The sequence below is a fragment of the Octopus sinensis genome, linkage group LG13 (genome assembly GCF_006345805.1).
Source record: "Octopus sinensis linkage group LG13, ASM634580v1, whole genome shotgun sequence".
In the NCBI taxonomy this organism is placed as follows: domain Eukaryota; kingdom Metazoa; phylum Mollusca; class Cephalopoda; order Octopoda; family Octopodidae; genus Octopus; species Octopus sinensis.
Window position 1 is genome coordinate 61,825,290 of NC_043009.1, and position 20,619 is coordinate 61,845,908.

Sequence of the window (20,619 nt, forward strand, 5' to 3'; positions counted from 1 at the left end):
CAAGGAAACAAAGAAAAAGAAACAAAAGGAGGGAATTAAGTAGCAGAAGATGGGGGTGGGGTACGGAGCACACCTCAGAACAAATGGCATTGTTGTGGAGAATGGCAGAAATATTTGCTGCACCTTGTGTGGGTTTATTTCTCAGTCAGGCCACAGTTGTCCTGATTTTGCAGAGGAAATTGGCAATGCAGGGTCTGCAAACACTTGAGGTCTCGACAGTGACCAGCACAAACTGATAGGGGTCAGTTAAGCTCTTATGTTTCCTTAATTCATCATCATCATCGTTTAATGTCCGCTTTCCATACTAGCATGGGTTAGACGATTTTGACTGAGGGCTGGCGAACCACCAGGCTTCAATCTTGATCTGGCAGAGTTTCTACTGCTGGATGCCCTTCCTAACGCCAACCACTAAATTGGCATGGAAAACTACATCTGTGTAGAAAATTTTAGGCAAATCAAATCTGTAATGTCAAACTGAAAAGATGTCATGTTTGTTCCGATTGTGTTCTGTGTTCTAGTGCTACTGAGGACAACTTTGCCTCTCATCTTTTGGGGTCAATAAAAAAAAAGTACTAATCCAATATATTGGATTGGAAGGACTGTAAGAACATCATAACAGACACTTTGTGGTACTTGTTCCAGCTCTTTGTGTTCTGGGTGGTGGAGACACGTGGCTTAGTGGTTAGGGTGTTGGACACATGATTGTAAGATTGTGGTTTCAGTTCTTGGACTGGGTAATACATTGTGTTCTTGAGCAAAACACTTCATTTCACATTGCTCCAGTCCACTTAGCTGGCAAAAATGAGTACTTCCTGCAATGGTCTAGTGTCCCATCCAGGTGGCGAATATATATGCCATGAAAACCCGGAAACTGACCCTTATGAGTCAGTATGATTCAAGAAGGTAACTTTGCTTTACTACATGGGTAGTGGACTTAATCTGTTTCCTTGTTTAACATGAGCTCCTGCATCTTGAGTGTCTTTCGTTAAATCCATTCTGTTGCAAACATTCAGACCAAGTTCTTGGTTTGAAGGTACCTTCCTCTCTCCCTTCTATCAGACTTAGAAACTCTACAAAGGGTCTTGATGGGACAGGGTAGGGGTGGTGAATAGATGATTGTACAAACGAAAGAGAAGACCACTCACCACATTACTAAAAGTCTCACCTATTTAAACATTTCATCTGATCATTCAGACACATCAATATTGAATGATAAGGCAGCCATGGCTTCTGAATAGGGCTGATTGTCACTGAACAATAAGTAAGACTTGCTCCCATTGGCCATTTCAGGTTGTATGGTAGAATTGGTATATCAGTAATTGCTGGTAGAGTGGCAGAAACTCTCTTGTAGTGGTTAGGCATAATCTTTCTTGCTTTTGTTAGAAATTCTGGTACAGGCTTTGCTGTGTGGTTAAAAAGCTCACTTCACAACCATGTGGTTTCTGGTTCAGTGTCACCGCATGGTATCTCGGACAAATATCTTCTACACAAGGCCAACCAATGCCTTGTGAATGAATTTGGTAGGCAGAATCTGTGTTGAAGCCCATCATATATGTGTGTGTGTTTGTATTTGTTTCTCCCACCAACTACTTGACAACTGGTGTTGGTTTGTTTATGTTCCTGTAAATTAGTGGTTCTGCAAAAGAAACCTGGAGAGTAAGTGCCAAACCTAAAAAAAAAAAATACTGAGATTGATTTGTTCAGTTAAACTTTTCAAGGTGGTGCCCCAGCATGGCTGTTGTCGAATAACCAAACCAAGTTAAAGGTAACAGATAAAAGAAGTAAATTAAATTTTCAGTCAAGATTTATGGGATAATATTAACAGTTCATCATCATCATCATCGTTTAGCATCCGTTTTCCATGCTAGCATGGGTTGGACGGTTCAACTGGGGTCTGTGAAGCCGGAAGGCTTCATCAGGCCTAGTCAGATCTGGCAGTGTTTCTACGGCTGGATGCCCTTCCTAACGCCAACCACTCCGTGAGTGTAGTGGGTGCTTTTTACGTGCCACCCGCACAGGTGCCAGACAGAGCTGGCAAATGGCCACGAATGGATGGTGCTTTTTATGTGCCACCGTCACGGGGGCCAGGCGAGGCTGGCAACGGACATGAACGGATGGTGCTTTTTACGTGCCACCGGAACGAGGCCAGTCGGGGCGGCGCTGGCAATGGTCATGAACGGATGGTTCTCTTACATGCCACCGGCACTGGTAACACATCAAAGTTGATAGCTTAAAATTAGTTCACAGAAATTTTTGTTGATGGCAACAATATGACAGGTCAGTTTCCTTGCTAAGAGGTACAGCGAACTGTTGCAATACATGCAGTCTCTCATAAAGACAAAAATCAGCAAATGCATGTTCTAGGCAAGTAAAGAGAGAGCCTTGTTGAGAATATTCCAGGTTATTCTGGACAAGCAGTTTTCCTGTTCCTCAAATCTTCACCTGAAATGAGGTAGAGAAGTGTGGTCTCCTGTCCCTCAACCTTGGGGTATCATCGGGTGCGGTTATGTATCTGGGATATTGTGCAGTGGTATGAATTTATTGGGATGGGATGTAATGTGCTGGTGAGTTATGGTGGAATATAATTTGGGGTGTTGGTGTGGTAGTTGGAGTCTGACGTGTGATGTGGTAGTTTGGTTGGGATGTTGCAGTGCATGTGCAGTATATTAAGCCAATGGTGGGGTGTGTAGTGGGGGCAGTCTGTGTATGTTGTAGTGTATGGGGGTAAGCGGGAGTAAGGATGTGGTGTGTTGCTGAGTGTATGTCATGGTTGGGTGTAATGGGGTTAGTTATATATATTGTGGTGGGGCGAGTGTTGTAGTTTGTCTATATAATTGTAGGGGTGTAGTGTGACTATGTAGATCTGTATGTGTGCAATGGTTGCTAGATGCAGTCTGCAATATGGCTGTCTATTACACATTGAATATATTCAGCTTTTGTGTCTGGTGCTATGAGATAGTTTATGATATGTTTTGTAGTTGTTTTAATTACTGTGGAGTTGGACTAAATCTACCTTGTGTGATATTCACAATGTCTAGAGCAGATAGACCTTTATATTATAACAGTGCTGTGTTTTGTTTGTTTAGGTCAAGTACAAGAGCTAATGATTTTAAGATGGTGTAGTAGTAATAGCAGTGGTAGTGGTAGGAGTGTTCTAGTCTGTTGCAGTAGTGCTCAGGTACATTGTAGTAATTATTATATTAAATATTTTGGTTTGCTGCAGTAGTATGGGCTCTTGTAGTATTTGGTGTGGTGTTGTAGTCTGTTGAAGTAAGGCCTGTGATGGTTGTTTAGCTCGAGGTCAACCCTAATTAAGCAAAACCTATGATCAAAAGCGTTCCAGATATGACCATCCCATCTGTTTTCAGAATTATTGCATATGGCTATGTGGTAAGAAGCTTGCTTCCTAATCACATAGTTTCAGGTTCAGTCCCACTGCATGACACATTGGGCAAATGTCTTCTATAGCCTCAAGCCAATCAAAAGCTTGTGAGTGGATTAGCTTAGATGGAAACTGAAAGAAGCCCATCATGTGTGTGTATGTATGTGTGTGTGTCTGTCTTTGTGTCTGTGTTTGTTCTTCACTACTGCTTGGCAACCGGTGGTGGTGTGTTTATGTCCCTGTAACTTAGCTGTTTGGCATAAAAGACTGATAGGCTTTAAAAAAAGTCCTAGGGTCAATTTGACTAAAAACCCTTCAAAGCAGTGCCCCAGCATGGTCAAAGTGAAATGGCTGAAACAAGTAAAAGATAAAAGATAGGTCTAGATTATCCAATGTGTCCTTCCATTTTTTAAGATGGTACAGTGTGCTATGTGAGAGAAATTTGGCTGCTATTTCTAGCAGGTCAAGCAACCATATAGAGGCTTCTTCGTAGCAGTATTCCAGTATAATGCTGATGTGTCTAGTTAGTTTTAATTAGTTAGACACGTAGCTGTAAGGGCTGCAGCTGTGAACTGTGTTCTTTGTATATCTTGGCATTTTTGAATATGAATATTTTTTATTTATTGTGTATTCGATATACGAGAGTGCAGCTGTGTGTGTGTGTGTGTGTGTGTGTGTGTGCACTTTCAAGTTAATTTAGTTTATTCTTGCACATAGTCCCCCCCAAAGATTAAATTACTGTGAATTAAGTCATACAAAATAACACATTGCAGATGCCTGCAGTTGGCATTAAATGCAAAGATAATGACAGTCGACTATTTTTTTTAAATTAAAAAATGTTAACGAAGGCACAGGCATGGCTATGCACTTAAGAAGCTCACTTTTCAGCCATGTGTCTGGCCTTGGGTTCAGTCTCACTGTGTGGCACCTTGGACAAGTTCTTTTACCATGTTCCTGGGATGACCATAGGCTTGTGAATGCAGTTAAAACATATAATAATATTAATAATGAAATTATTGTATACAGTGCTCAGGTGCACCACAACTTGTCAAAAGTGCATATAAAGCACATGCAGTAATGTACAAATGTCTGGAAAGCGAACAGTGTATGAGTCAGATACAGGCTTGCGTGTGTATGGAGGGGAGAAAATCAGGTGTAGCGTTGGCAAATCTCAGGAAGCATGGAAGTTTTGAAGGATGCAGTGCTCCGACAACTAACAACTGATGCCGGCAGTTTGTTCCATACTTCAGCAAATCTTAGCGTGAAAAAATGTTTAATAGATGGAAACTGTGTGGAAGCCCATTGTGTGTGTGTGTGTGTGTATATATGTATATGTATGTATTTGTTTTTGTGTTGGTATTTGTCCTACACTCACTGCTTGATGACTGGTGTTGTTTTGTTTATGTCTCCATAACTTAGCAGCTAGGCAAAAGTGGCCAATAGAATAAGTTCCAGACTTAGAAATAAGTACTGGGGTCTATTTGATTAACTAAACCTTTCAAGGTGGTGTCCAAGCATGACCACAGTCCAATGAATGAAACAAGCAAAAGATAAAAGATGTATCTTTTTAGATGTGTGATTGTAACGCTAGCCCTGTTTCCGGTGACTTATTTCCTACAAATAGGAGTTACTTCTCATAGTTGTGTATGTTCAACCTGCCGTGTTGCCTGACCCAAGGACAACCTTTATACAACAAACCTAAGATTAAAGCCATGACTGTTTCATATTATTTTTAGATATGGTATAATCACAACCATAAATGTGTCCTTTCATTTTTTGTTTTTTATTGCAAGATGTAATTTCGAACAGGTTGGCTTGCAGTCTTTTATTGTGTTGTTTAGTATGGTTGTGAAAGAGAGGATGGATATGACACTGGAATAGACTTGGTTTTACTGTATAGTAATATTCTTTTCTACTCTAGGTACAAGGCCTGAAATTTTGGGGGAGGGGGCCAGTCGATTAGATCGACCCCAGTACACAACTGATATTTAATTTATCGATACCGAAAGGATGAAAGGCAAAGTTGACCTTGGTGGAATTTGAACTCAGAACATAAAGCCAGACGAAATACCGCTAAGTATTTTGCCCGGCATGCTAACATTTCTGCCAGCTCGCCACCTTATATAGTAATATTGGTTTCAAATTTTGGTGCAGGACAGCAATTTTGAGGAGGGGGTGTAAGTTGATTACATTGACATCAGTCAGGGCTAGATTAAGACCCATAGAGGCCCTAATGACTTTAAAGGTTTTGGTGCCCCTAAGTATATGTAAATGGTCCGAAATATAAACACAAATAATTCAAAATGTAAACGATAATAAACCATATATATTTTTATTTTTTCAAAATGAAACAAAACTAACAGCAAGATGGAAAATAATTTTTATTTTTGTATTCTTCCACTTTATTTATATTTGAAAAGTTTTCTCCATTTTTTTTTAATTGCAAAGTGTTTGATGATATTGTTAAAATTAATTTTACGTAAAACTTCTGCTTCTATGTTTAGGAGAGATAAGGCATCACAATTATTATTTTAGCAAGTTTAAAGTGATTTCTTTTGTGCCATAAACCATTTTCATTTCTGTGGTGCCCCTGTCCCTTGATGCCCTAAGCACGTGCTTATTTTGCACAATGAGTTAATCCAGCACTGACCCCAGTGCTCAACTGGTGTTTTTTATTGTACCCGAGAGGATGGAATGCAAAGTTGACCTTGGTGGGATTTGAACTCAGAATGTAAATATGGACGAAATACTGAAAAGTATTTTGCTCAATATGCTAATGATTCTGCCAGTTCACTGCATAATCTAGGGTTAGTAGCATTAGCAGTGTCTTAATACTATATTGCAAAATGAAAACTGGCTATACCTGAGCTGATTGCAAGGTAAAAAGTGACCATATCTAATTCAAACAGATATTGATAGAGGCAAGTAGAAATAATGACTGTTATCTGGAACATGGCACATTATCTGTAGAAATGTTTGAATTGTTATCTTTGAGATTAATATTGTACCTTTAATCATTCACCCTCTAATAGGTGCAGGTGTGGCTGCATGGTAAGAAGCTTGCTTCTGAACTACATAGTTCCGAACTTAGTCCCACTGTGTGGTACCCTGGGCAAGTGTCTTCTACTATAACCTCAGGCCGACTAAATCCTTGTGATTGGATTTTATAGATGGAAACTGAAAGAAGCCTGTCATTTGTGTGTGTGTATGTGTCTTTGTGTGTGTGCTTGTGTATGTGTGTTTGTGTCTGTGTTTGTCCCGCACCACCTCTTGACAACTAGTGTTGGTGATTTCATGTCCTCATAGCCTAGCGGTACAGCAAAAGAGAGACCAATATAGGTACTAGGCTTAAAAAAAGTGGAGGGGTTGATTCATTTGACTAAAAATTCAAGGCAACCATGCTCAACTGGTATGTTTTTTATTGTACCCAAGAGGATGAAATGCAAGTTGACCTTGGTGAGATTTGAACTCAGCATGGTTGCAGTCTAATGACTGAAACAAATAAAAGATAAGGGATAATGTCAGTTTTAAATGTTGTGGTGAGGAAACCCTGGCTGTGTTGATTTCAGGTTTACTGTTATGATTTAGAGCCAGGTCCACCCCTGTTTGAATAGATCTATGATCAAAAGATCTGCAATCATGATCATCCCATCTTGTGTATTTAGTAGAACATTGTTCAGTGAGACCTCTTTTCAAAGTGATGTAGTGTAATTTGAGGTAAATATGACTGTTATTTCTTGGAAGTTGATTGGCCCATCTAGAGACTCCCTTTTGTGAGGTAGTGAAGAATTAATCAGATTTCAGTGTGTTGCTCAACTAGTTCTTGGTTGTTTGATGAGAATGGATAACAGAATTTTGTTATTACTGTTTAGTTCTATTACTCAACTTGTCTTTCCTTTTTGAGACAGTAGAATTGATTTAAAAGGGATTTGGCTGATAGTTCTATTGGGTCAAGTAATATCTTGGTTTATGCTTAACTGGAATGCAGAGTAGGAAGATAACTGGAGCAGAGATAGCTCACACTGATATAAATTTGGTGACACCACATAATAAAGTACCTGTGCCAGCTATCAAACAGAAAAGTGTAATTTGAGTGAGTTGATATTGCTAACAGGTTAACCCTCTCAGACCTGGGCCCCTGTTTTTGACTTTACCCTCCACCTGGACTCTTGAGAAAAAAATAAAATTAGATAGTTAACAACTTTGAGGTTAGTTTCTGAAGCAGAACTAAATCATCCACTATTGCTGCATATTCATACCACCATCACTTCTTTACTGTACCTCCTGCCATCCACGGCCATCATTTGAACATTCCACCATTGCCTACCTCTACTCTAGCAACCATTACATATTCATACCACAACAACCACCACCACCTACCTTTACTGTTGCTATCATCACCTACCACCATCACCTACTTCTATAACTAACATACACTGTCATCATTTGAAACATATCTCCATTGTCTACATCTAATCTTGTCCCCATCCACTGCCATTAGGGGGTCCTTATCACCATCATCTGTCCCTACTCTACTGCCATCACATAGTCATACTACCACCACCTGCTGTAGCTACCATCCACTGCTATCACATACATCGTATATCGTGAATGGGTAGCTCAAGAATAAGTAGATAATATTGGCATATTAACGGATGGTAGCAAGAGGGAAGGAAAATCCTGCGGGTTGGACACGTGATGGTAGTAATTGGTAGCAACAACAGAAATATGGCTGTTGTGGATAGCAAGGAAAGAAGGTGTGGACATGCAATGGTTGTGGATAGTTTAAAGTGCTGGATTGGATACGGGTCACCACTTCGCATGTTCATAAAACTCAATGTGTACTAGCCTCTACTAATTTGCCTTCTCTGTTGTTTCAGGGGTTCTCTGCATCAACAAAAGATGATCTAGTAATGTATTGGTGTTGATTGATGTTTCTGTTATTTCTTTGTCAGGAATCAAACATGACGGGACGATGTGTGATACCTGTAGACAGCAACCAATTTTTGGCATTCGATGGAAGTGTGCGGAATGTGCTAACTATGACTTGTGTTCCCTCTGCTATCATGCAGATAAACACAACATGCGACACAGGTTTTATCGCATCACCACCCCAGGCAGTGAAAGGTAACTGTTTATTTGCATTTGTTGTTGTTATTGTTCTCTACCCCCACCTCTCCCATCTACCTTTTATTTTTTTTAGATCGGTTTTTAGCATGGAGACTGTCAACAGATAATGACTATTGAACTTTGGAAATTATAGTCATGCTATGAAGAATAGAGTATTCTCTGGCCTGAGTTATTTATATTCACCTTGTATCTACCATGAGGACACTCTTTCATCTCTCTCTCTCTCTTTCCAGTTGGGGAAGTCATGTATCGCCATTTCAGCAAGACACCCATTCCTGTCACTCTCGGATACTTTCACCTCCCTCAATACTGTACCCCATTCAGTTGAGGGGTCTTGTCTTGCTAGTTACTTAGTGACATTTCTACAGTGGCAGGACCACAACAAAGCATCCAGTATATATTGTAAAGTGATTGGTGTTAGGAAGAGCATCCAGCTGTAGAAAACTTGCCAAAGTAGAAACCAAAGCTCATTACCATTGCCTGGCTTGTTGGTTGCTGTTGATTCATCCAACACATGCTAGCATGGAAAACAGGCATTAAACAATGATGATGTGTGTGTGTGTCTGGTTGTTGTGTGTCTGCACAGTATAAGGAAGAGAGGTTACATATGAGTAGGAAAGGTTGACATCACTGGTTAAAAACTATTTGTTGTGAACTTAGCTGGGTGTCTGAACTGTTGATAAAAGGCAATCTTGTGAGCTCAAGGTAGTTCTTGTGTAGGCTTGGTTCAGCTGTACTTGGGTTGTTGGAGAAAGCTGTATATGGATTAATGATTTCATGACTGATCTGTTGTCTGTCACTGCTCTGCCTGTTGTGACCACCACAAACACTAGGTACATTGCAACTTGATACAGCATTTCTTGGCTGTATTGACTGGCTCTGCTAACTTTGGGATGGGCTGCTTGCTTGTTACTGCTACTACTACTAATAAAATCCAGTTGCTAAGCTTCTCCATGATGCTCTTGCTTAACAGTAACCTCCAATAATATGTCACTGTCCTCAGTCACTGATGGATTAGAAACATGATGATTTAGGTATATTTGTTGATGAAGTAGGTGCACTAGGTGGTTTATCTGAAAAGCTGATGCAGATATGTCTATAGATTCCAATGTGTTTTGGCAGAGAAACAACTGCTGTATCAGTTCAATGGTTCAAAAAGTGATGATGTAGGCATGTCTGATGATGCTAGCTTGTCTAGTTAAAGCGTTGGTGACAAAATCAAACTGCTAATTTGAAGATCAAGGTTTGATCATTGGGACACCATCATTAGTTTTACACACACACACACACACACACATACAATATACTCTTATTGAAATGTAAATGATAAATTTTTGAATTTTCTTTCCCTTTCATTACAGAGTCATGTTAGAACCACGAAGGAAAAGTAAGAAGGTTACGGCTCGAGGTATTTTCCCTGGTGCAAGGGTAATGCGTGGTGTTGATTGGCAGTGGGAAGACCAAGATGGCGGCAGCACTCGGCGAGGGAAAGTCACAGAAATACAAGTTTGTTTTAATGAATTTTCTCTATCCTCTTATTTTTTCATCTTTTGGTCTAAGGAGAGAGGCTATTGACTATAGTCTCTCTGGTAAGGTAGTAGGGTGTCTAAGATCAGAATGGATCAAGTGTATATTTAGGGCCTCATGGGTCATAAGGCCTGAAAGCCAGCAAGCAGCATCTTTTGAACTCATTTTAAATTAAGAGTTGATTGTCTACAAGGTTGGTGAAATAACAAAACTGAAACAGTAGCTTGTCTCATGGGTTTTCAGTTATTTTTGATTGCTTCCCTCATTTACAGGCTGAAGTCATTAATTGCTTTAATTGCTGATCAAATTGTCATTGTGATGGTATGTTTATGAAAATGTGGGTATGGATTTTTGCCTTTTTTTTCTGTGTTATGATGAATCACTGCAGAGAAAGATACATTTTATAATCCCATCCATTTCTCAGCATTGATGTAGAAGTAGTGTTTCATTGTTTTATATTGATAACTAGGTAGGGTGAGGCCATGAGAGCTACAAATATTTAAGCCAGTTGTTCATGGCAGATTAGGCTCATCAAACCAGTATGATTTCAATGGAGAATATGCTGAGACCTTTGTCCTGCAATGAACTGAACATAGGCAATCTAATCCAATCCAGTACATTGGACAATTAGGCAGAGGAGTTACAGTTCATGTACTCTCACCAGTACTGTACTGTATCTTTGACCAAGTGACTTTTAGTGCTTAATGGCTTAGTCTCCTTATCTGTAAACAGGTATCACAAGATTGTTTAGTTTATCACTGGAAAAATCAGTATTGTAAAATTGATTAGTATTTTGCTAGTTTGCAGTACTGAGTTCATTTCCTCCTGTGTGAGTACAGCTAGAAAAAAGTACTGATTCCCATTGGCCTTGTTCAACATTCCCTCCTGTACCATGGTACTTCTCATTATCTCTAACTTTCAGATATGTGAGTGGAAAAGGTCTGGAGATGTTCTTGGTGTGTAGCCTCAGGTCAGCTCTATATTAATCCATTTTTAAGACTGTTAACGTGTGATTCAAAGAAGATTTGGTTGCTATTTCTAACACCTTCAGTGACTATGCAGAGGCTCCTGCATTGGCTTGTTGGTTTGAGAATGTTTATGAAGCTGAGACAAACAAAATAATGTTCCTTGCAGGTACTGAACAATGGCTATAGGGAGGTTTGAATAAGTAATTATGTATTTTGTAGTCCATTGCCTTAATACTGATGTGTACTCTACTTTAACATATTCACATTTACCTGTGTGCAGGACTGGAGTGCTGCCAGCCCAAGAAGTGCTGCATATGTGTTATGGGATAATGGTGCAAAGAATCTTTACCGAGTTGGCTTTGAGGGTATGGTGAGTATCACTTTTTCAGATTTATGTAGTGAGTAATTCTTTTGAAGTTTATACAGTGAGTATCAGTTGTTTTTAGGTTCATACAGTCAATGTTTCTTTTGAGTTCATAAAAGGAATACTCCTTATGAGGGTATGAGGAATAACACCTTTGTAGATTATGATTTATTTCTATTGGGTGTCTGGTGACTATATACGTTGAGGTTAATAATCTCCTTGAAGATACGAGAATAATGTTTTTGAAGTTTGTAAAGTATGGTTTCAATAATCTTTTTTTTTTCTATTTATCTTCAACTTGTTTCAGTCATTAGTCTGTGGCCATGCTGGGGCAGCACCTTAACTTTTTGTCAAATGAATCCAACTCAGTACTTGTTTTTCTGTTAGGCCTGGTACTTATTCAATCAGTCTCTTTTGGCAAACTGCTAAGTTATGGAGAATCAATCAAATGATACTTATTTCCTTTTACATTCAGAGTTCAGATACCTCCAAGGCTTTCATCCTTTCTAAAATAAACCATCAGTCAAATACAAGAAGGCAATGTAATTGATTGTTCCCTTCTTCCAAAATTTCTAGCAGTGTGCCTATATGAAAGATCATCATCATTATTATTTTTAGGGTGGCAAGCTGGCAGAATCGTTAGCATGCTGGACAAAATGCTTAGCAGTATTTCACCTATTGCTACATTCTGAGTTCAAATTCTGCCAAGGTCGACTGTGCCCTTCATCCTTTCGGGGTCAATTAAATAAGTACCAGTTATGCACTGGAGACAATGTAATCGACTTAATCCCTTCCCCCAAATTTGAGGCCTTTTGCTTCCAGTAGAAAGGGTAAGGGTTAGTTGCTAGTATTGACTCCAGTACTTGACTGGTTTCTTTATTTCATCAACTCTGAAAGGATGAAGGGCAAAGTTGATCTTCATGGAATTTGAACTCAGAATCTGAAGCTGAATGAAATGCTAAGCATTTTGTTTGGCATGCTAACATTTCTGCCAGCTTGCTGTCTTAATAATAATGATAATAATAATAATAATGAAGACTTCAAATTTTGGCACAAGGCCAGCAGTCTTGAGGAGGGGATAAGTCGATTACGTTGACCCTATTGTTCAAGTGATACTTATTTTATTGACCCTAAAAGGATGAAAGGCAGAGTCAACCTTGGCAGATTTTGAACTCAGAATGTTAAGATGAGCAGCGTGTTGCGAAGTATTTTGTTCGACATGCTAATGATTTTGCCAGCTCACTGCTGTAATAATAATGATAATAATAATCCTTTCTACTGGAAGCACAAGGCCTCAAATTTTGGGGAAGGGATTATGTCAATTACATTGACACCAGTATTCAAATGGTACTTAATTAATTGACCCTGAAAGGCAAAGTTGACCCCGGTGGAATTTGGACTCAGAACATAAGGATGAACGAAATACCGCTAAGCATTTCATCCAGCACGCTAACGATTCTGCCAGCTCGTCGCCTTAATAATGATAATAATAATGAGGATGATGAATTAGCAGAATTATGAGAGCATCAAACAAGTATCATGCAACGTTCCTTCTGATCCTTTACATTCTGATTTCAGATCCCATCAAGGTCAACTTTGCTTTCATCCTTCTAAGGTTGATAAAATAAAGCATCAGTCAAATCTTGGGGTTAGTGGTATCCCCCTCAAAATTATTATTGTTGTTCCTAAATCAGAAACGATTATTATTGATGTTATATTTTGATATTTGCCCTGATGACTACAAAATTTTATGTCTCCATAGGTTTCACACTTTTTTATCTAGAAATAATCATTATAAATATTTTTCTGTTTCACTTTCAGGCTGATTTAAAAGTGATGAATGATGCCAAAGGCGGTTCCTTTTATCGAGACCATTTACCTCTTTTAGGTATGACATCTTCTGAATTCTTTATGACCCTTCACATGTTATTTGTGGAAGTATTTCTTTTGTTTTTTAATATTCTAACTCTGTAATATTGAGATTACACTGTCACATGTAATGCTTATTTCTTCATATTCTTTTGAATTAATCTTGCATTAGCTTGTGGTTTTCAGATGTTGACAATGTAATCATTTGTTTATTTCTAGAATCCCATTTTAGGGTATGTATGAGAGGCCACGTTTGGCTGGTTTGAACATAAACAGGTAGAATATCTGGGCCTGATAGAGCCATTTAAATGCAATGTACAGCTACTATGGCTACAAACACCACCTCTACTGCAACTAGTACTGCATAATTTTGTGTGTGCATAGATGCAATTGTGATCTTGTTGCTGTCACCAGCATCATTATCATCAGTTAACATCCGTTATCCATGCTGGCATGGGTTGGACGGTTTGACTGGGCTGGCATGATGGAAGGCTGCACCAAATTCTAGTCTGATTTGTCATGGTTTTCTACAGCTGAATGGCCTTCATAATGCCAACCACTCTGAAAGTGTAATGGGTGCTCTTACATGCCACCAGCATGACACTGGAGTGTGTTTATGTGCCACTAGCATGAGTGCCAATTAGCATGGCACCGCTATCTACCAGGACTGCGATTTTGCTTGACTTCATGAGTCTTCTTCTCAAGTACAACATAATGCTAAAGGTCTTGGTCATTGCCCCCGTGAGGCCCAATACTCAAAAGGAACTCAGTCACTTTGCCTCTGTGAGGCCCAATGCTCAAAAGGAACTCAGCCACTTTCCCTCCATGAGGCCCAATATTCAAAAGATGTTCTTTACATGCCACCAGCGCAGGTGCACTTGGTTTGACAGGTCCTCTCAAGCACAGCACATTGCCAAAGTTCTTGGTCACCAGCCATTGCCTCTGTGAGGCTCAATGTTTGAAGATCAAGCTTCACCACCTCATCCCATGTCTTCCTAGGTCTGCTTCTACCACAGGTACTCTCCACAGTTACAGATCAGCACTTCTTTACACAGCTGTCCTCGTTCATATGCATCACATGACCATACCAGCACAGTCGTCTCTCTTTCACACCACATCTGATTCCTCTTATGCCTAACTTTTCTCTCAAGATGCTTACACCCTTTCAAACATGCACACTGACATTGCACATCCAGCGAAGCATACTGCCTTCATTTCTTTCAAGCCTACACATGTCCATGGCTGTTATAGCCTTTGTTTCACTGCCATACAGCATAGCTGTTCAAACACAGGCTTCAAACAATCTGCCTTTCACTCTGAGAGAGAGGCCCTTTGTTGCCAGCAGGGGTAGGAGCTCTCTGAACTCTGCCCAGCCTAATCTTACAGCTACACTCTTGGAGCATCCACCGCCGCTATTAACTTGGTCACCTAGATAATGGAAGCTATCTACTACTTCTAGCTTTCTCCCCTGGCAGTTGGTGGAGTCTATTTTCTGCACATTTGCAGTGTTTATTGTACTTGTGTACCTTCCACATACAAATGTTGGTTTCCCTGTTAACCTTTTTTCTTTGATGTTGCTGCACCCTTTATGTGTCCAAAGCTTACACTGGGTAAGAAATAAAATAAGCTAAAGAAAGTAACTCAAATGGGTCAATGGCATAAATTTTGATAAATAAGCAAATGAATGAGATACTGAATGCTGCATGAAAAACATTGTTGATAAATTGAAATTTCCTTATTTGAAGAAAGAAAGACAAAAAAAAAACCTAGTGGCAGTTATTAGTGACATTCAAACAACAAGGGGAGATAATTTTAAGAAATTCGGAATTAATCTCTTTTTAGGTTCAGGAGAAAGTCTTATATTTGTCTGCAGGCAATGTATGAATCTAAAACATTGCAGGGATACTCTGTGATTAGTTAGATATGCCCTGGTTGGGAAATCTTGGCAGTAGTTCTGTACAGTTGCTGTGATGGTGTCAGGTCAACCCACTAAGCCTTTCTTGTCAGCTGGTCCATTTAAAAGAACTGTTTGTTAACAAGGGCTATCCAGTCAACTATATTTCTCTTTTAGTGGAGGTGCACTGGTCCAGTGGTTAGGACAGTGGACTTGTGGTTGTAGGATTGTGGTTTCAATTCCCAGACTGGGTGTTGTGAGTGTTTATTGAGCGAAAACACCCAAAGCTCCACGAGGCTCTGGCAGTGGGTGGTAGCGATCCCTGCTGTACTCTTTCGCCACAACTTTCTCTCACTCTTTCTTCTGCTGGCCTGCTTGCTTAGCCAGCAGGGTAGCATCATTTGAAGGCTAAAACAATGCGAAGCATATTGTGACCAGTGATGTATAGCAACATCTGATAGCCTGGTCGGTCACGTGATCACGTGATATTTCTTCTTTATATAAACTGAGCCTCTGTTAAAGTCTAAGTAATCAATATTTTGCAGATGGAAGAATTGTAATAAGAATAATAATAATGATTTCAAATTTTGGCACAAGGCCAGTAATTCCAGGGCAGGGAGTAAATCGATTACATTGACCCCAATGATTAACGGTTACTTATTATATCAACCCTGAAAGGACAAAAAGCAAAGGGGGCCCTGGTGGATTTTGAACTCAGAATGTAAGAGCAAACGAAATTAATAACAATGTTAATATTAATTTCAAATTTTGGCATAAGGCCAACAATTTGGATGGGGGCAGTTAGTTGATACTGTTGACCCCTTTATTTGACTGGTACTTTAATCAGCCTTGAAAGGATGAAAGCCAAATTAACCTTGGTAGAATTAATACTAATAATAATAATGGTTTCAAATTTTGATGCAAAGCCTGTAATTTTGAGGGGACAGGGTTAGCTGATACAGTTAGTCAAATTACTTCACTGGTACATTATCTTATTGGTCCCATAAAGAAAATTGAGTCAGAAGAAATATCACAAAGCATTTTTCTGGTGGTCTAACTATTCTACCAGGTTTTTACCACATAGTTGTAGCAGGGTTGACATAATGAATTTAAAAGGTCCTACTATTTGATTGGTCCTTAGTTTATTGTTTGGAGGGATGAAAGACAAAGTCAACATCGTAGTATTTTAACTCTGAACATAGAAGGCACTTAATTTAGTATGGTTCTCTTTCTGCCAAACAATAACAATAATCTTGTTAATGGTAATTATAGGATATTCAGTTTAGTTTGCAATGATTATGAGGATAAATTACTGATGGATTTGCTTAGATAATAAACATGTGTTTTGCCAAATGTTTGTTATTCGTGTCTTACATGATAGATTAAGATTTGTTGTTGTAGGAAATATTCTTCTGTTATCATAACTACAGCAGTAGTAGCAGCAACAACAATAGCAGCGGCAAAATATTTGTCTGTAGCCAGAGGCAATGAAAATGAGCAGATATAGCTGATGGGATTATTGGTAGGCAACTTAACAACACACACTTTGACAAAACATAAAATACTTTGATCTATTTAGTAACAATGACCTAATTTGACTTCTTAGTACGATGTTGATCTGTATAGGAGCTCATCATGATCCAACAATGTAGAATGATAGTGGATGTTGTTTTTATACGGTCCAAGGTTAGCTCTATTATCAAGCAGATCTTTGGCACATAGGTTGTCAACCGAATGATTAGATGCAACCCACAGATCCATAATGCGAAATGTACTATACTACATCTCCATCTAGTTGAAAATCGCACTGCATATTTTAATATGCAGTGGTCTATTGTATGTGATGCAGTATTCCAATCTGGACATGTAATCTCTCCGTTGTCTAGTCTGTTTTGCATGTCTGGAGATTCTGGTGGTGGCCATTATTGGAGACAGATAATGTGTAGATTGTTTAGCACACAGCTTGTGTGGTAAAGTTCAGTTATATTTAATCTAGATCAGTGGTAGTCAACCATTTCCTGCCCATGGGCCCCTTTGATTTCTATTTTACCCAAGTGGACCCTCATAACCATTCCACGTTTAAAAAAATCCTATTTTTATAATTAGATATTATTGGGAATTGTATCAAAAAAATTGTTGAAATATTTCGTGTGTATTGTAGATGTATAACTAATTTATTGTACATAAATTTTAACAACATCATCTTATATGGACCCTGGTTGAAATCACTGATCTAAATTAATCTTTGGTAGAGAATATGGGTAGTAAGTGAAAAAGAGTCTATTAAATGCACAGCTTGAAAATGCAAGGGTTGATCACTATTTTGTCATGAGGTTGTTCTTGGATTAAATGGATTTTGTATACAGGAGCTCCGTGGAGGCATGTGGCTTAGTGGTTAGGGTGTCAGTACCATTATCGTAAGATTGTGGTTTTGATTCCTGGACTGGGCGATGCATTGTGTTCTTGAGCAAAACACTTCATTTCACGTTGCTCCAGTCCACTCAGCTGGCAAAAATGAGTAACGCTGCGATGGACTGGTGTCCCGTCCAGCTGGAGAACACATATGCCCTAGAAACTGGGAAACCGGGCCCATGAGCCTGGCTAGTCTTTAAAAGGGCACATTTATTTTATTTTTTATACAGGAGCTCCAATCAACTCTATTAACACAAACTTGTAATATGGAGGTAAGCAGTCAAACAGATGAGTTGATCAATGTTTCTAGCCAAAAGAGATGTTATCTTAAGACTTAAAATATGTGGGTCCTCATTTTAACAGCAGTAAGGTGATTTGGTGATGGGGTTTTGTCTGTTTTATTGAGTAGGTTGTGTAACAATGTTGAATATTCATTGAAGGATTACTCTATACTTTGCTGAATGTTGAGAATAAATACTTCGGTGAGATTGGAAGTGCTGTTGGGTAATTTTTAGTGGTAAGATATAACTGAGAAAGGAATTTAACCCTTTAGCATTCAATCCGGCCATACCCAACCCAAATATTCTGTTTGTTCAGACTGGCCAGGTCCAGCCTCTCACACCTACCCTACATTGTCATTCTGAAAGTAAACAATTACATCATTGAAATCTTGAAGCTACAATTTAGTCCATGATTAATTCCAAAACAATGTGAATAGATAAGCATTACATTTGATAGAGTAATCTGAATATAAAAGGGTCTAAGGCATGGCTGCTTCAAGATTTGTATCAATACATCATCATCATCATTTAGTATTCGTTGTTCATGCTGGCATGGGTGGGATGGTTTGACCAGGGGAGCTGCACCAAACTCTAGTGTGATTTGGCCTGGTTTCTATAGCTGAATGCTCTTCCTAATGCCAACCACTTTAAAGTGGGTACTGGGTGCTTTTGCGTGGAACAATATGTGCACTCTTACATGGCGCGGCACAGGCACTTTTATGTGATTCCGCATGGGCGCTTTTACATGGCACCACATAGGTGCTTTTATGTGGCACAGTCATGAGTGCTTTACATCACCAGCAGGATTCGCCTTAATACTTCTGCTGTGTGGTATGAGTCTTCTTGAGTACAGCCAGGCACCAGGTATCTCAGTCCTTTGTCATCTCACCTGAAAAGTTCAGCTTCCTGAGGTTGTTCCTCAGTATTTCATCCCATGTCTTCCTGGATCTCCCACTTCCACATGTACCATCCACTTATCTATTTGTTAGTATTTCAGCATCTTGTATTTACAGCTGCTGCAATTTTAGATAATACTTATTTTGCTTTTAGATATATCACTCATACCATCTCTTGGTTCTCTAGGTATGATGAGTATGGACAAGTACTTTACTAGATATTTGGTACTGTGTACTTTGGTGGATATTATGCTCTTCTTTCAAATCTAGGCCATAGTCTTGGATCCTTCTCAGTGGAAGATTAAAAGAATAGTACCAATAATATACTTGAATAAGGTGGCGAGCTGGCGAAATGCTTAGCGGTATTTTGTCTATCTTTATGTTCTGAGTTCAAATTCCACTGAGGTTGACTTTGCATGTCATCCTTTCGGGGTCAATAAATTAAGTACCAGTTGCATACTGAGGTCAATCTAATCGACTGCCCCCACTCCCCCAAAATTTCAGGCCTTGTGCTTAGAGGAGAAAAGAATAATATACTTGAATAAAATGTTGATGTTGTCTTGTAATTTGGGAGTTAATACCTACTCTCCCCTAATTTCTGATAAAAATGTAAGTGTTGACCTCTTCACCTTATTCATTTTTTGGGATAGTTTTTCAGAAATTTGCATCTGAATACATGATCTGTTTGAACAAGTGTTTGTTTTTGTACTTGGATACTCTTGCTACCATTTGTTTCTTAATTGGAGTAAGAGGAGTACCTGTCTTGATTAGACTCTGAAGAATGACTGTATCAAGGTTTGAACTCTTGACCTATTGGCTAAATATTTCAGCCTTTTCATCTTACAGCCATCAACTTTATATATTTGTTATTCACTTTTAGGTGTAACAGGCGAACCCGCTCTTGGCTCCCGGTCAGGAGTTGGTGGTCTTGCTATCAATGATTTGGTCAATGTTGATCTGGATCTGGAGATAGTTCAGTCGCTGCAGCATGGTCACGGTGGATGGACAGATGGAATGTTTGAGGTAAGTTTTCTTTTCAAATATCATCCTTATCATCTCTGTCACTTAGAATTATCATCTTTATTTCTGCTCCTGTGAAAGCACGTGGCCTAGTGGTTTAGGGCATTTTACTCATGATTGCTAAATAGTGGGTTCAATTCCTGGACTGAGTGGTGTGTTGTGTTCATGAGTAAAGCACTTCATTTCACATTGCTCCAGTCCACTCAGCTGTAAAAGGGTCACCCTGCAACAGACTAGCCGTTTGATCAGGGGGAAATGTTGGCCTGCCTGCCTCGCTAGAGGGGTGGCATCATTTAAAAACTAAAACGAGGCAAAGTGTATTGGGACCAGTGATGTATAATAACATCCAGTAATCTGTTTGATCACGGGATCATGTGATTTCTGCTCCTCAGCTCATTTTCCTTCTCTACAGCTTGTATCTCATTGATTATGTACAGATATTTATTGATAGTGACAGTTGATGTCTGTTGTTCACATTGACAATATGTATTGTTATTATTCACAGTAGCAATACATCTATAGTTGTTAACAGGAGTTATAAGGGCCTTGGCTATATACACACATATATACAACTATATACACACATACACTTTGTATGCAGGCATGGCTGTGTGGTTAAGAAGTTTACTTTACAACAATGAAGATCTAGGTTTGATCCCATTCCATACAATTTGGGCAAATGTCTTCTGTTATAGCCTCAAGTAGACCAATATTTTGTGAATGGAATTTGGTAGATAAAAACTCTGCAGGAACATATTATGTATGTATGTACATTCTTGACACAATGCTCTTGTGCATATGAGCAATTCAACAAATAGATATTGAAAAATAAATATCAGATTGAAATAAGTACTGGGGTAGATACGATGGACTAAA

The 20,619-nt window shown here is 39.1% G+C and overlaps 1 protein-coding gene across 2 annotated transcripts in view; it reads left to right on the forward strand.

The window, feature by feature from the left end:
* LOC115218253 (E3 ubiquitin-protein ligase MIB1) overlaps positions 1-20,619 on the forward strand; it is a 215,141-nt gene that overhangs the window by 23,137 nt on the left and 171,385 nt on the right. For both annotated transcript variants that reach the window (XM_029788000.2, XM_029788001.2), the window contains exons 2-6: positions 8,338-8,509; positions 9,874-10,018; positions 11,288-11,377; positions 13,193-13,259; positions 19,604-19,746. In XM_029788000.2, coding sequence (XP_029643860.1) covers positions 8,338-8,509; positions 9,874-10,018; positions 11,288-11,377; positions 13,193-13,259; positions 19,604-19,746 — 617 coding nt within the window. The remainder of the gene's footprint in view (positions 1-8,337; positions 8,510-9,873; positions 10,019-11,287; positions 11,378-13,192; positions 13,260-19,603; positions 19,747-20,619) is intronic.